This window comes from Neoarius graeffei, chromosome 8 (genome assembly GCF_027579695.1).
Source record: "Neoarius graeffei isolate fNeoGra1 chromosome 8, fNeoGra1.pri, whole genome shotgun sequence".
Classification (NCBI taxonomy): Eukaryota; Metazoa; Chordata; class Actinopteri; order Siluriformes; family Ariidae; genus Neoarius; species Neoarius graeffei.
The window spans coordinates 10,124,764-10,138,504 of NC_083576.1; the positions used below are offsets into that span (position 1 = coordinate 10,124,764).

General features: G+C 42.1%; 1 protein-coding gene and 1 non-coding gene across 2 annotated transcripts in view; one reads left to right on the forward strand and one right to left on the reverse strand.

Annotated features, from left to right (window-relative positions):
- Positions 1 to 660: 660 nt before the first annotated feature.
- Positions 661 to 732, reverse strand: trnaa-ugc (transfer RNA alanine (anticodon UGC)). The gene has a single exon. It is a non-coding gene; the product is annotated as a tRNA-Ala (tRNA).
- A 255-nt stretch (positions 733 to 987) lies between these two features.
- The window catches only part of simc1 (SUMO interacting motifs containing 1), a 55,108-nt gene continuing 42,354 nt past the window's right edge, over positions 988 to 13,741 (forward strand). The window contains exon 1 of the mRNA XM_060927278.1: positions 988 to 1,411. Within this exon, the coding sequence (XP_060783261.1) occupies positions 1,283 to 1,411 (129 nt within the window). The 5' untranslated portion in view covers positions 988 to 1,282. The remainder of the gene's footprint in view (positions 1,412 to 13,741) is intronic.

Here is a 13,741-nt window from a genome sequence, read left to right on the forward strand (position 1 = left end):
TGATGATCCGCTGATACGGTCTAATGTAAACCCCACCTTAGGATCGCTTTTCATCCATGAGAGGATAAATACCTGATACGCCCTATTAGTCAGGCAGAACTGAAGAAGCCTTTCGGATGAGAGGTGAAACGTCTTCAAGAATCTTCAAGCAAGTCCACACACACACACGGTTTACCACCCACAGTTTGGCTGATTAGAGATCTCATCTCATCTCATTATCTGTAGCCGCTTTATCCTGTTCTACAGGGTCGCAGGCAAGCTGGAGCCTATCCCAGCTGACTACGGGCGAAAGGCGGGGTACACCCTGGACAAGTCGCCAGGTCATCACAGGGCTGACACAGACAACCATTCACACTCACATTCACACCTACGGTCAATTTAGAGCCACCAGTTAACCTAACCTGCATGTCTTTGGACTGTGGGGGAAACCGGAGCACCCGGAGGAAACCCACGCGGACACGGGGAGAACATGCAAACTCCGCACAGAAAGGCCTTCACTGGCCACGGGGCTCGAACCCGGACCTTCTTGCTGTGAGGCGACGGCACTAAACCACCGTGCTGCCCTTTTTATTTATTTATTGTAAATGAATTTTGATATTGATATTTTTTTATTTTGATTTTATTTATTTATTATAAATATTTTAGAAAAATATTCAAAGCTGGAGATGCCGGGGATTGAACCCGGGGCCTCATACATGCAAAGCATGCGCTCTACCACTGAGCTACATCCCCATCCGTACAAATCCTATCTTAAAGTACATACTTAAAGTACATACATACGGCCAAAACTAATTACGAGCTAAATTTATATACCAAGCTCATTATAGTGTCAGATAATTAGGTAATGTTAATGTATTTAAGCGTATAATATTTCTAAAACTCCAGAGATTTTCCCAGTTAGCTAGTAATAATTACACTATGCTACACAGCTAGCTAGCCACTACGAAAGCTCCGTGTTCAACTTGGCACCTCCCACTAGCTAGCTGACTAGCTAGCTCACCGGCTTCTTCTTGCCGCTGTACACTGAAATGTCTTTCTTTCTTTCTTTCTTTTTATTGATATATTTTAAAACTGGCTGAAATAACCCAGCGAATTCATCACCGCTTGGACATGTTCGTGTTTATTAAGATGAACTACCACGTTAGCAGCAGCTAGCTGTGTGGGGTTTTTTTCGACTTCCGTTTGTTTTTAGCTCCCTAGCTAACCACGATTCTCAAACTGGTTTAGCTTTTTATTTTCGGCTCAATGGTTCACCTGGATATTGAAAGCTTAAATCTACACAATGGATGATGTTATTTCACTCAGTTCTGGAAGTGAAGAGGACTCGGATATTGAGTTTGTGAGCAGTTATAGAGATGAGAGCTCCACTGGCATTCCGTTTATCACAGCAGAACTGCTGCCAGTTACACCTGTAAGTCTCAACATTTCTGCTCTTTCTACAACTTCTGTTTGTTTATCTGCAGAAAAATAACCACAAAACACCACATAAATATAATATATATGTGTCACGATATCCAGAGCTTGGAGTTAGCAAGTTCTGACTTTTTTTTTTTTTCCTGAGGAAAAACTGAAGCACAAGACTGTACAATAGGACTGGGCGATATTGCCAAAATATCATACCGTGATACTTTTCTGCGGTACATGAAAGGCTGTGCATCACGATATGTAGGTTTGCTAACAAACTGCTAGCGCATAATGCATTAATAAATAAAGCAACATTTAAAAAAAAAAAAAAAGGGAATTGCAGTGTAGCATCTGGGAGTGGGTGGTTGAGAGAATAAGGACGAGTCACGGACTACGGATTCAGGAAAATATACTTTAAAAAAAGGATACAAAATACAGCGTGGTTACGGATTTTAACGCAGATGTTACAAGTATCGACGCCTTAAAGAGGAACTGAAGGCAAAATTTATTTATCTCATTTTATTAAATGGGTCCGTCTCAAAAACTGGTCTCTCCTTTGGGACATTATGGTCAAAAAATAAATTTTCTAACTTTTTTTTTTTTTGTTTTATCTTGCTTTATCTGGCCTCTACTGTGGAACATTTTTTTTTATTCCAATTCAAATGGTTTTGTAAAATTGATTTCCATATAAAATAACTCCATTATGAAGAATTAAAGCCCCTCCTTCACAGATGAGTGAAAATATTGAATAAATTTCCTCTTTTTGATCGCTTGGGTTAAAAACGCCAAGTTATGATGACTGAATTGATTTGATTATTCACTTGAATAATATGATACATTTTTTTGGGTATTTGATATGGCGAAATAGGACACTATGGAAAGTCCGCACTATAATGACAGGCGTACTAACACCTTCTGCGTGCTTCGGCAGCGCATTGATACGGAGCTCAGATATCAATGCGCTGTCGAAGCGTGCAGAAGGTGTTAGTACACCTGTCATTATAGTGCGGACTTTCCATAGCATAGAAAATCGCCACGTTTCAATTTGTGTAACTGAACTTGTTTCATATCACTGGTCATATAAACCTATGTAAACAGGAAAAACGCGGAAGAGTTTGGTCGCATCTAACTACAGCCCCAAAAAATACCATTGGCCATGCTGAGCCTAGCTACATTGCTAACAGGAGTGACAGCACGTCTGACTGCGTCTGACTGACTGGGAGGTCGCGCAAAGCTCGGAGAGGTACGGAGCAGCTCGTCTCAATTCAGATAAGAGCATATTTCATTATGGAAGTACGGTGGACTGTTCCTTTAATGAATCGGCGTCGGCCGATTTTTCTTATTTGGTCGCACCGATTTAAAGTCAGGCACGGCAGCTACGTAGAACGCGGCGTGCAAAAGACCCAAGCCAACAAACGTTTCAGGAGTCAGCAGAGATAGCCTACAGGTAAGGCTTCAGTTCGTACATTTCAGTGTCCTAAAGTCATATATTTGCTCTCATGATGGTTGTAATCTGTGATGTGTTGCTTCATTTAGCGAAAGGAAAAACGAATAGCATTTCAACTGCATCGGAGTTGTAGAATTCCTCTCGAAACGAAACGTTGCGATGCGTAGCCTTGTGGCCGCGAGTGCGTCGGGAATGCGTCGACTATGTAAGCCCCCTTAACGCTGGTGACCGCTATGTTCCGATCTAAACTGTAGTAACGTACAATCTAAGTGAAAAGTTAACAAAAAGAGGACGCAAAACTAACCTGTGAACGTATTATAACATTGCCATCCCATGTCCATTCGTTTTTGCGATGTATACATGTTTGATTTGATTGTGAACCAGAGACCGATGCTAGACCTCTGCAGTTCCTATTTCCGGTTTCCTGCACAGCATGCTGGGAGACGGAGTTTTATATTGTTGAAACGGAAACGTGTGAAAGTTCAAGGCATGGAAGTTCCACAGTGAAACTGTATAACTTGAACATGTATTTTGCCGTTTTGAAGTAACTATCTGAAGTTGTCACATCATGGAAGTCTTCTTGCACTCTGTTAGTCTATTGATTATTCATTTTAATACGTTTAAGTCATTAATTTGTTAATTCTTATTGTTATGATGAGTACAGTCAGAGTACAGAGTACAGTTGTGCGTCCTCTTACTAGTATGATATTTTAGCATGCCAATTAAGGACAATACGATAGCATATCGGCCCAAAAAAATCGGCAGCTCATATCGGCCATCGGCTGACTCTGACCTCTAAATATCGGCATCGGCTTTAGAAAAACCCATATCGGTCGACCTCTCTTCAAAACCCGCCAAAATGCACTTGAAACTGCCCAATCTGGCAACACTGGAAGTAAGGCGGAAGGTAGTTTGTCGACATCACCTCAAGACGACGCCAACGATTGGTCAAATTTGCGGGAAAGTTGCGGTGATTGGGTATAATTGCAACACCCCCTGAATTCGCGGGGATTGGTTGAATTTGCGTTGAAGTTGCAAATCGCAACATCGCGAAATCCTGGAGGGTCTGCTAATACAAGTAATTTCACCAGATCAAGATTACTGTGAGGTCAAATGTCCATCCCCAAATCACAACGTAGTAAGGCGTGTAGTCTACCGGGCGGAGGCATCCCCATCGACACCGTTGGCGTCGAGCTCTATGAGCAATTCCAGCGTTATGGACGTGACACTTGAACTCAAAATGGCAACAAATGACCCAGTGCATGTTTTATCGTCTCCCAGTATTTAAACAGGTGTTGCATATTTTAAGGCTGTACCATACTGGAGAAGTGATAGAACAAGAACAATTCCCATAGTACATCTAGGGCATGCCAGAAAATGCCAATAAAAGATGCGTTATGGATGTGACAGAAAAAGTATCACTTTTCTTGGGTGACTGTACATTTTTATCAAACTCTGTGAAATTGTAAACCTAATGTCGAAATGGAGATATCCATTTGATAGAGGGGTCCAAGGTGAATATTAAAAAACCTTTGTTTAAAATATTTTGTATTTCATGCAGAGTTTCGGAAGGAAAAGTCAGCGTTATGGATGTGACGAAATTCCGTTATGGATGTGACGCTATCTAGTTTTTTTTAAAGTACTTCATCTATCAACAATGTTACACAAAGATCGATCCGTAACAGTTGTAAACGTCACTTAATTCCACAGCGTGTCGATAATGGTGGACACCGGTGAAAGTGATCACTATTATCGACACCTCACGTGATTCTCAAACGCGCGTTTAGATCCAAAATGGCTGCTGTCGAATCAAAGCGTAAGAAACAAAATAGGTTTTGACAAGGAGATCATGAAATATCGGTGAATTTGAGGAGGAAAAACATGTCCATGATCTTTCCACCATGCTCACCTGAGATGATGATGATGATAACGTCTGGGTTTTTCCTCAAATTGCTGACCGTGCTGAAAAAAATTCCAGCTGCGTCATCAGACGACAAGCTCAAAAGGCGAGGCGGGTCTTCCGGTTGATTAATTAACCAATAATCACTGTTGTAACTGAAACTCACCTTTTGTAAGATTTGTTTTTTATTGGTAAATCTGAAAAGGTGTCGGTAATTGTAGTCGCTGCTCTAGTAATGTATGTATTGGTCACGGGCGTTTCAGTATATTATGGATTTCATATCACAGCTGTATGGAGCAATGATAAGGGCGTCATAAAGATTGTCTCCATGGTGACATGGCCTTCATGATGACCTCACACACACCAGTGCAATAGCATTTCATCGTCGCATGTGACGACGCCAGAGATACTGTAGCTGCCTCGGTGTGTTGGTGTGTGCTGTTTTCTCTGTTAATTCAGTTCACTGCGACGATACTCGAATCTCTTTCACCAGTGAAGAGCTCTTGAACATTAGGGGAACTATTACCAACTCGGTGGACTTATTACCAACTCTTCTGGTGTCTTCTGTGGAAACATTGGACGTTCTGGTCAAAGGTGCTCTCGCCTTTGCTCATTCAGGGAGACGCCGGAGGAGAGGAAAACGTCACGCTCCGCTACCTGTGATATTTCTCTCCGATGTGCGGTCATTGTGCAACAAACTGGACTCACTCCAGCTGCTGGTGGGAGAAACAGGGACTTTCACCCATCTGCTTCACGAAGACGTGGCTATACAGACTCGGACAGGACTGTGTGTTTACTTAAAGTATAGGTGTGTTCACTCAACTGAGTTGAGTTGTTCCTACTTTAACTTAAGTAAATATAACTACAGCATTACTTTCAGGTTACGTTTACGTTGTACTTTTCAATATCATGTACACACAAAATGTAATTTCTAAGTGTCGCCAGTGGATATAACCCAGGTTAAAGCTAGACGGCCTTTCGATTTCATAAACTCGGTGAAATTTAGTTCCGTCTGAAATGTGGTCATCGTGAAATATATTTATTTCTGTAATATCTCACAAAATATCAGGCCGTTCTGTGGCTGGGAAGTTATTTAATTTGAGTGGATTAAAGCAAATAATATGCATGAAATCGCTCGCTTCTTCGCGCAGTCAAGCAGACAGAGGAAGTGTGTGTGTGTGCGCACACAGGTTTACCTTTGACCGTGCACCAGAGGTGAACAGTAACGAAGTATATTTACTTGAGTACTGTACTTAAAGGTCATAGGCAACGGTTGGAGGTGAAACGTAGACTATCGACTTTACTGTCTAGAAGAACGACCCAAAAAGCGAATTCAGGCTACGTTTACATTACGTTGAATCAGCGGATCATCAGATTAACGTTCTTAAAACGATTCGCGTTTACACTAAAACCGTTAGCCGTGCACACAGCAACGCCAATACACGGATACGCTCGGCTCCGCAGGCATCCTGCGCTCCAAATCACTCCGCCCTGAACAGCGAGTGCCCTCTGGAGGGTGCGCACTCCGGCCCTGCGCAGCTCACAGAGCGCGCAAGTGAAGCGCACGAGCAGTGATTCGGGACTGAGCCGCTGTGTGTGAGATCCCAGCGCATATCACTTACCACTTGCAAGTGGAAGGATGGCAAGCCTAAAGACCATCATAACTACACAATGGGCAGTATTTGCATCAGTATTTTCATACTTTTATACTCTTTTTAATGAAAGGTGATACAAGGCGGAAGTCCGCGCCGTTTTTCAGCAGTCGCGTCACATGACCAACGCCAGCGAATCAGGAAGGTGGATATCACAGTGACGTTGTCCAATGAGACGCCAGCTAGAGCTCAGCACAGCGTATCCGCGTATTTTGAATGTTTACACAGCACCGGAGCTGATACGATCTGGATTGAATACGTGGACGCTGGCGGATTCGCGTTTCCAGGCGGTTTAATGTAAACGGACAGTGCATCCACGAAGAAAACGAGACAGATACGGTCTAGTGTAAACGTAGCCTCAATCTTCCTGGTGTCTAATTTGCACCCTAAAATTGAATAAAACCGTTAAAATATGCTGTTTTTCCCAATTTCCAAAGGGTTGTTTACATCTCACTTGTGCGCACTTTCACCGCCAGGGGGTCGCCGTCGTGACGTCATTTTTTTTTTTTGACGTATTTTTATTATTTCAAAAGATATATATGTCACAGTACAGTATTATATTACACTCTCTCAAAGTCCTTATAACCCATATCCCACCCAGAACATTCCTGCCGGGAAAGAAGGAAAAAAAAAACAAAACACGCAAACAACAAACAAAAATCACACGAGGGGAGGGGAGGGGAGGGGAGGGGAGGGGGGGGGGCTCAGTTGAAAGTGTATAGTTTGCACTACACTACTGGGTCAAGCTATGAGGAGGGCAATGTGGTAAGTTCGTCAAAGTATGTCAGTAAAGGGTCCCAGGTTTTATAGAACTTCCCTGTTGACCCTCTGAGGGTGAACTTAATCTTTTCAATTTTCAGAAACATCATCATGTCAGAGAGCCATGTTGAAGCTTTTGGTGAAGTTGCTGACTTCCATTCCATCAATATACGTCTCTTTGCAATTAAAGTAGCAAAAGCAACGATGTCTTCTTTGCGATTAGGCATTAGTCGTGACGTCATTTAAGCCAAACAGACCGGGAGCAGCTCTGTGTTCACCTGCGAACCGAGCACACGTGTACGGACTTTGGTCGTGAGAGGTTGTGTAAAATGTCTGAAAGCGAGAGCGATTTTGAAGTCGGAACTCTTCAAATTGAATATCGAGAGGTGAAACCGTATACCGTATTTTCTGGACTATAAGCCGCTACTTTTTTCCTAGGTTTTGAACCATGCGGCTTATACAAAGGTGCGGCTATTCTGTGGATTTTTCTTCCACCGCTAGGGGCGCTCTAACCGGAAGTAGAATCAAAAATAAGATAGACGAAAAATCAATGCAAAGAAGAATTAGCAGATCTTTAGCAGATAGAACACGCACGACAAATTACTAACTGGTAATTATTTTCAAATCCAGCGAAGATGATTAAAGTGACTTGTGGTTTCAAACACAGGAGAAATGAAGGTAAATAAATACCGGTTATTTTCTCTTGGTTCTGTTCCGTTTTAATCAGCAAAGTTGCTGCCGTGTTAAAAGGCACTGTTCGGAAAGAATCTGTTCAGGTACATACATGTACATTTACAGTACAAAATCGTTCTGTACATGCAGTAAATATCTAATTTTTCAACATAGATATCTGCGGCTTATAGCCCGGTGCGGCTTGTATATCTTTTTTTTTAAATTTTTTTTAAAAAATAGAGCGGATGCGGCTTATATACAGGTGCGCTCTATAGTCCAGAAAATATGGTATGTATGACCCTATGGGCGTTGCGAAGCAATCGGTGAATGTGGCTCACTGGTTTGACCGTGCGGCCTCGGAATCGGATAGCGACTCGGCCGACTCTGATCGCGGCGACCCCGGACCTCAACAAGACTCGCGCCTAAACGATTTATCCTGGTAGTGATGATAAATTCCTACTTTCGTTGTAATACTAAATAAGAGCCCTTTTGAAGAATAATTAAACCGCCCTCCGTAGTGGATATAGGGAACGATTACTGGACAGCGCGCCGGTGGGCCACGTTAGCCTGCCATCCGCGGCATTATACTATTTACAGCTCACTCTAAGCGAGGAAATATCCCTTTGTCTCATTTCCACAATGATTGTACAGGATCCCTCAGGATTCTTGACTTGTCAATTGCAAGCAAAAGTAAAAATGTTTCCCTCCAATCTTCTCCTTTTTGCTTGAGCGTTGCTGCGCCGTTTCTTCTTTGACTGCTTGATTTTGTTTCACGCGCACAATCCACTCTCTCCGCCTCGTCTCCTCTCTCGGAAAAAGGTAAAAACTTCTTCCTGAACCGGTCCCGTCGTTACAGTTCACTACACAACAATAAGGCATGGGGGATTTTTCTTTGGAAATTCCTGAACGCATGTCTGCACTCAAGCCGAACGGCAACGTAAGTAAACGGACGTGGACTCAACTCAAGCGGTTTGTTTGGCTTAAATGATGTCACGCGCCGAGTGGTCACGAAAATAGCCGACAGAAATTCGCCGCGATTCGTGCTAACTTATTTTAATTATTACTTATTAACAATACTTCTTGGGACCAGAAGAAAATTACAGAGGTTTTTTTTTTTTTTTTACATATAAAGTTTCAAATGTGCATAAATTTAAAACTGTTGCCTGTGACCTTTTAAGTACACTTTTTAAGTATCTGTACTTTACTTGAGTATTTTTTTTTTGGAAACTTATGACTTTAACTTCACTGCATTTGAAAGGCAAATATCGTACTTTTCACTCCACTACATTTCTATCGAGGTCCTCGTTACTCGTTACTATGAAGCAGCTTTGAAAGTGGATGTTTTTTCTTTTCTAAAATGTGATGGTTTTATCGCAGGTGACACTGAGAGCCGATCAGTAATCACTAGGGTCACGTCACATCCATAGACTGGATAAAATCAAGTTCAGTGATTTCTCAGCAGCGTTATTTAACACGATCAGTTGATGTCAGAACGGAAGGAGGAGGCTCTTCTGATGAACGGACAAACCGGTGGTTTTACCTAGAACCCATGTTTCAGTTTTCTGAAAGGATTAAAGATTCGTTTTGTTTTAAATGTTTGCTTTGTTTGCCGAAAAAGAACCACATCACGGCCTACAAAAACTCGCCGCCCAACCTGCGGAAGCATATTAATGGATATAAACGTTTTATTCCAAGAGAAAGCTTGTAAAGAAGTTGTCTGTGCATTTAGAGCTAGCGATAACGTTGCAATAGCTATGCAGTCTGGTTAGTCAAATGACTTTCTATGGATTTGCCCACCAAGTTGCCGTAGCCTTGCCCACGGCTAACGTTAATACATAGCTAGTTAACTTGGACACTATTAGTCAGCATGTAAAAACGGAGTTACGCTAACATGAATAACGTTAACTTATCTGAAGTCCTTTCAGAAATATGTTTTAGAATAATCTTGCCAAATAAACAGAATGTAGAAATCTTTCTTTTCTAGTAGCGTTAGCTACCCAATATGATTTCGAGTTTGAAAAGAGTTTGCTAGCATGTCAGGTGGAGCTTCACTGACTAGCTTAACGTTAAAACGCCATGACGGCACAACATGCGTTCATCTTCCGAATTAACATTTCTGTCTTTGGTAACAGCATTAGGTTTTGTAAGCGTTGTGGCAATAATACAACAATGCGTTGACAAATGTACTTTTAATACTTAAGTATTTTTAAAAGCGAGTACTTCAGGACTTTAACTTAAGTAAAAATTTGACTGGTCAACTTTCACTTGTATCGGAGTCACATTTGACCAGCGGGATCTGTACTTTGACTTGTAATGAAGTTGGGTACTTTGTCAACCTTTGAGCGTGCACTGACCGTTCCATCATTCTGTCGCTAAACGAACAGCTGATCGCACCGAGGTGCTCGCTGAGCGCTGATATTTATTAGTTTGGTCCTGCGTTTCTTTTCCTTCGTATAGAATATAATGTCTTTTCTTCTCACTTTCTTTCCGTTACTGTAGTCGGTCTTTGCCGTTTCATTCGCACACTCGCATCCTCCATTTTTCTCTCCTGTTTCAAATTTATCCCACAATGCCTTGCGTGAATGGGGAACACCCACCACGTCATGCATGATGTAGTATCTAGAATCGGGTCATGGTGAAGCAGGAAAAAATAGCGGAGAATTTAGGGCCATGTGTAGATAAATTCATTAATTGTTCTATTTTAAAAAAAAAAACTCATAAAATTTGTAAGTCTGTGATTTGAATTCAGTAGCTTTCGGTCCACTAAAGAAAAATAATTGGAATTGGGTGTCGGGGATTTTTTATTTTTTAAAGGAAACTTTTGTACAAAATCACCACAAATAGATAGATAAATATATAAAGTAATCGATCATGGAATGTATAGAGAAAGAACAGACCGCATAACAGTATCTTTTAACTTTTAATAATATGGGCTTGCGCTGAGCTCAGCGAAGATGCGTTCCGCCATATTGATCTACTGCGTGACGTCATGCAGCCCACCACTGAAAAGAACTCTTCCGTGCTTCATGGTAATAAGGTAAAAAACCAGTACAATCGCTTCTTCAAAGTTTCACCAAATGGTTTTATTTATGCAACTTAAAGCTCATAATACTGTAGAACTTTGGTCGAGTAAAAACACGGAGCAAAAACATGGCTGAATCCTGAATGACTCCCATTTGGATTTGTCCTACCAAGCCTAGTGCGCATGCGTGAAGCGGCTCGGCTCGGTTTTCCCTTTCGGGCGCTCTCGTTTTCTGTTAGAATTTGGTAAAGAAAAAAAAATATTATTTACCACCTTACCGGGTCCATGAACATAAATCTGACAGCTGACAAGGTCGGGATATAAATGAATCGAATACAAGCCACCCGCCGGGACTCCTAATCACAGTGATCTGTCTGTAAACACTGTTTTCATGGGCCCAGTGACGTCACAGATCAGAGGGAGGCGCATTAACGAAAGATTCTGATTGGTTTATAGTTGCCCACAATCTCAAAATGGCTGACTCCTCCAACTTCGACTCCTCTGTGTCAATTCATGATTTCAAAGTTAAAAATATTTTTTCGTGTTCGATATATAATGGAAATAATTAACGGAAGGGTGGCACGGTGGTGTAGTGGTTAGCGCTGTCGCCTCACAGCAAGAAGGTCCTGGGTTCGAGCCCCGTGGCCGGCGAGGGCCTTTCTGTGCGGAGTTTGCATGTTCTCCCCGTGTCCGCGTGGGTTTCCTCCGGGTGCTCCGGTTTCCCCCACAGTCCAAAGACATGCAGGTTAGGTTAACTGGTGACTCTAAATTGACCGTAGGTGTGAATGTGAGTGTGAATGGTTGTCTGTGTCTATGTGTCAGCCCTGTGATGACCTGGCGACTTGTCCAGGGTGTACCCCGCCTTTCGCCCGTAGTCAGCTGGGATAGGCTCCAGCTTGCCTGCGACCCTGTAGAAGGATAAAGTGGCTAGAGATGATGAGATGATGAGATGAGATAATTAACGGAATTGATTACGTATATGTTTTTCTCCTATTACACACCTGGTTTTGTACAAAAGTTGCCTTTTCCTTTAAATGACCTACACGTGAAAAATCTGAAAGGCAGTACAGCTTTAATGTGATTTTTTTTTTTTTTTAACAAAAGAGTCCTGCTCATCTCGTAGAATTCAGGAAACCGGTTGTCTTAGAAAAAGAAACACAACAAAGAATTCTCAGACAAAAATATTTTTTATTTTTCCAAAAAAATCAGTTCTAACTGAAATTTTTAGCTTTTTAACATCCTAACTGGCGGTCCTGGCTCTGCGACGGTAACTTTCCATACAAAGTACACTTTCCGTTAAAAAAAAAAAAGGCAATGACAGAAAGATCCACCTACTTTTCTACTTTCATGTAGGCAGAAAATATACTTTAAGGATTTGTTCTACAAATCTACATAAGTTGATCTATTTCCAGAGAACTGATGAAGAAAAGTTGCAACACGACAGTAAAATCAGGCTTTTAAACATTCAACTTGCAACGTACACGTTCAGAGACAGGAGCAGGGGGTCTCTCTCGTGCACACACACCCCGTACGCTCGCACCACAGAGTGCAGGAACCAAGATAACACTCAAGCGCACACACACACACACTACCTGTTCGTACTGAGGAGTGCAGGTGCAGGGGTTCGCTGTAAAAAAAAAAAAACAGAGGAAGTCTCAAATACACATTCAAAGCCATGTATTTTTTTTAAAAGCAACGGAAAAACACCTCCATTCAGTGCTGACACGAGGTAACGTAAGGTAACGCCATGGTTTTCTTCAACAGTTCAGCTGAAATAAAGTTTAAACTAAGAACCCAGGACGGGGAGTCCATATAAAGTGACTCCGAGTTCATGAAAATCGATAAACGTTATTTTCTTAACACCCCCGGGTACCAACCAGCCCTTTGCCACAAGAAAAAAAACCCCAAAACATTCTGGCGCCGTGTCTGTAGCAGCCTGAATAACGTGTGCACAAACGGCGTGTTACACGTGCACCACCTAGCCCTGCGTTAAAAAAAAAAACAAACAACCAAAAAACACAATCAATTACTACGTCAAGATAGCGTAATAAAAATGCACGTTAATAAATTTTGGTCATCGTGGACGCGTCAGCTGTTACTCTGTGTAAACTGTACAGCTAGCATTAGTTAATATTAGTTCGCATTAGCCAGACATGATGTTTAAAGGTCCCATGGCATGGTGGTTTGTTGATGCTTTAAACGGGCTCGTGGAGGTTTCCGGATGTTATATCCGCAGCCTTTCTCGAAATGAACCCTCGGCACGTAGATATAGCCTCCTGGGAGAAAGCCCCATTTCAGCGCTTTTCCCAGTGCGTCGTTTTGCTAATGAGAAGCAGGAGGCGGGGAAGGGTAGAGGGTGGGGGCGGGTTTTATCATTAATATTCATGACATGTAAACGTGTTACCTCTGATTGGCTAACAGCACTGTGACGCTACCTCCAGTGGGTCAGAACAAGCGGATGTGGGTGTCTTACTATGGCGAGAGAGAAGGAACAAACCGCGAAGGGAAAAATACCGCGCGCTGACGTCATTAAGGTGCGACGCGAGGAAATAAAATAAATTCAACAAATGTTTGGGTTTTTACTGAACAAACAAACAAATAAAATGAACGAGTGACTTAAAAAAAGAATGTGGGTGTCTTTGTAAAAACTGTTTTGATTGGCTATTATAGCAGAGCATGCTGCATGCTTTTTGGTTTTGTAGCGCAGAGTACCTGGCTAACTGCAGGAAGCGGTTAGCTGCACAGCTAATGTAGACATTGCAAGGCTAACGTGGCACCGATTTTAAAACACGGCAAAACGACTTAACAGTTATACACTTACTTGTTCGGTGTTTGTGGCTGATGCGGCAGGGATGCTTGGTACGGACCCAGGCTTCAGTGACAGT